Below are 1,580 nucleotides of genomic sequence, written 5' to 3' on the forward strand. Positions count from 1 at the left end.
CCCAGGAGTTGGAGGTTGCTGTGAGCTGTAATGCCATAGCACTCTACCCAGGGGGACAGCTTGAGGCTCTGTCTCAAAAAAAAAAAAAAAAAGAATTTCTTAAATTCTTTCTATGAATTATGTCATAAGCAACTACTGATTTATTTTTATTTTTTGTTTAAAAATTTTGTTTTAAGGCGGCTCCTGTGGCTCAAGGAGTAGGGCGCCGGCCCTGTAACCGAGTGTGGCCGTTTTGAGCCCAGCCCTGGCCAAAAACTGCAACAACAACAAAAAAAACCAAAAAAAATTATTTTAATAATAAGCATCTCATAAAGCCTGAAGAGTTCCTTAGGCTTTTCTTTTCAGAGATTTAAAATCAATTTATCATCAGCTTAAAGAGACCAATTATAGTATATTTAAAAGTGCAGGAAAAAAGATGCCTTTGCACTTTTTGCTGTTTTTTTAAGCTTTGTGTTCAGAAGCCAGTGATGCAATTTTCAAAAGCCATATTTTCTTGCGAATGTGGTGTATAGTTCCCCATGAATACATTATTTTACTCACTAATGTTACAGTATTTTCTTGTTTCAGAATCCTGTCCAAAAGATTCCTGATTCACATGAAATAACACTGAAGCATGGCACTAAAACAGTAAGTTCAAAAAATTTGGTTCTTCAAATAACAGAGCTTTCATGGAAAAGTGAACTAATAACATACATTTGTATTAAGGCTAATTACACAAGGAACTGATGTCATAAAAGTTGTTGACATTAAAAAATAGATTACTTTTTCAAAATAACTGTCTCCTGTCATTTAAAATAGGAACACTTATTGTCATTATTTTTGGCTTTGAAAGCTGTTTTTTTGATATTCCTATATCAAAAGTGGAAGAAAGAAATGAAATTCAAACATAGCTTTGTCTTTTATGGTGTGGGAAAATTTCTTCTTACCCTTAGTTTTTACTTCCATATCAGTAAAAGGCAGGAAATTATTTGTTTATCAGATGAATGTTTAAGAAGTGACCTTTACTTTATGTGTATTAGTTTATAGAATGCATCTTTAAATCATTATATTTACTTATATTATTTAAAGATGAATAATGTAAAATATTTGTGATATAAGATGAAATCATTGTATATTATTTCAAAGCATTAAAAAGTGGTAGCTGGATGAGTAAAATGTACATGTGAAATGAAGAAATTATCTTACTTTCTCTTTTCAGTGTAACATGTAAAGAAATAATAAAATATATCTCATAATTGGAGGGAAAACATAAATTTACATACAGCCAGAAATGTTGCAAATTGTAAAATTAATAAATAGTGATGTTAAAACACTGTCAGTCTTCTCACCAATTTTTTGAACTTCAGAGGACTATGATACAGAAACCTGTGCATATTAGCACTTGTGTCTTTGCTTGGTTGCAATATGCATAAATTTCAGTAACATGACTCAGTGCAAAGCAAAGACTGCCTGTGTTATAAAATCAACTTATGAGAGTGTTTAGTTCTAATAACTTAGAAGAAAATCAGTTTACCACAAGAATAGAGATATCTTTGTAGACTGTCAAGTATATTCCATTGGCTCGGCGCCTGTGGCTCAAG

The 1,580-nt window shown here is 31.6% G+C and overlaps 1 protein-coding gene across 1 annotated transcript in view; it reads left to right on the forward strand.

Annotated features, from left to right (window-relative positions):
- Positions 1–1,580, forward strand: part of WDR70 (WD repeat domain 70) — a 289,355-nt gene that overhangs the window by 65,279 nt on the left and 222,496 nt on the right. The window contains exon 6 of the mRNA XM_012807055.1: positions 568–627. Coding sequence (XP_012662509.1) covers positions 568–627 — 60 coding nt within the window. The remainder of the gene's footprint in view (positions 1–567; positions 628–1,580) is intronic.

Source organism: Otolemur garnettii, unplaced genomic scaffold, assembly GCF_000181295.1.
Source record: "Otolemur garnettii isolate 467f Iridium unplaced genomic scaffold, OtoGar3 scaffold00063, whole genome shotgun sequence".
In the NCBI taxonomy this organism is placed as follows: Eukaryota; Metazoa; Chordata; class Mammalia; order Primates; family Galagidae; genus Otolemur; species Otolemur garnettii.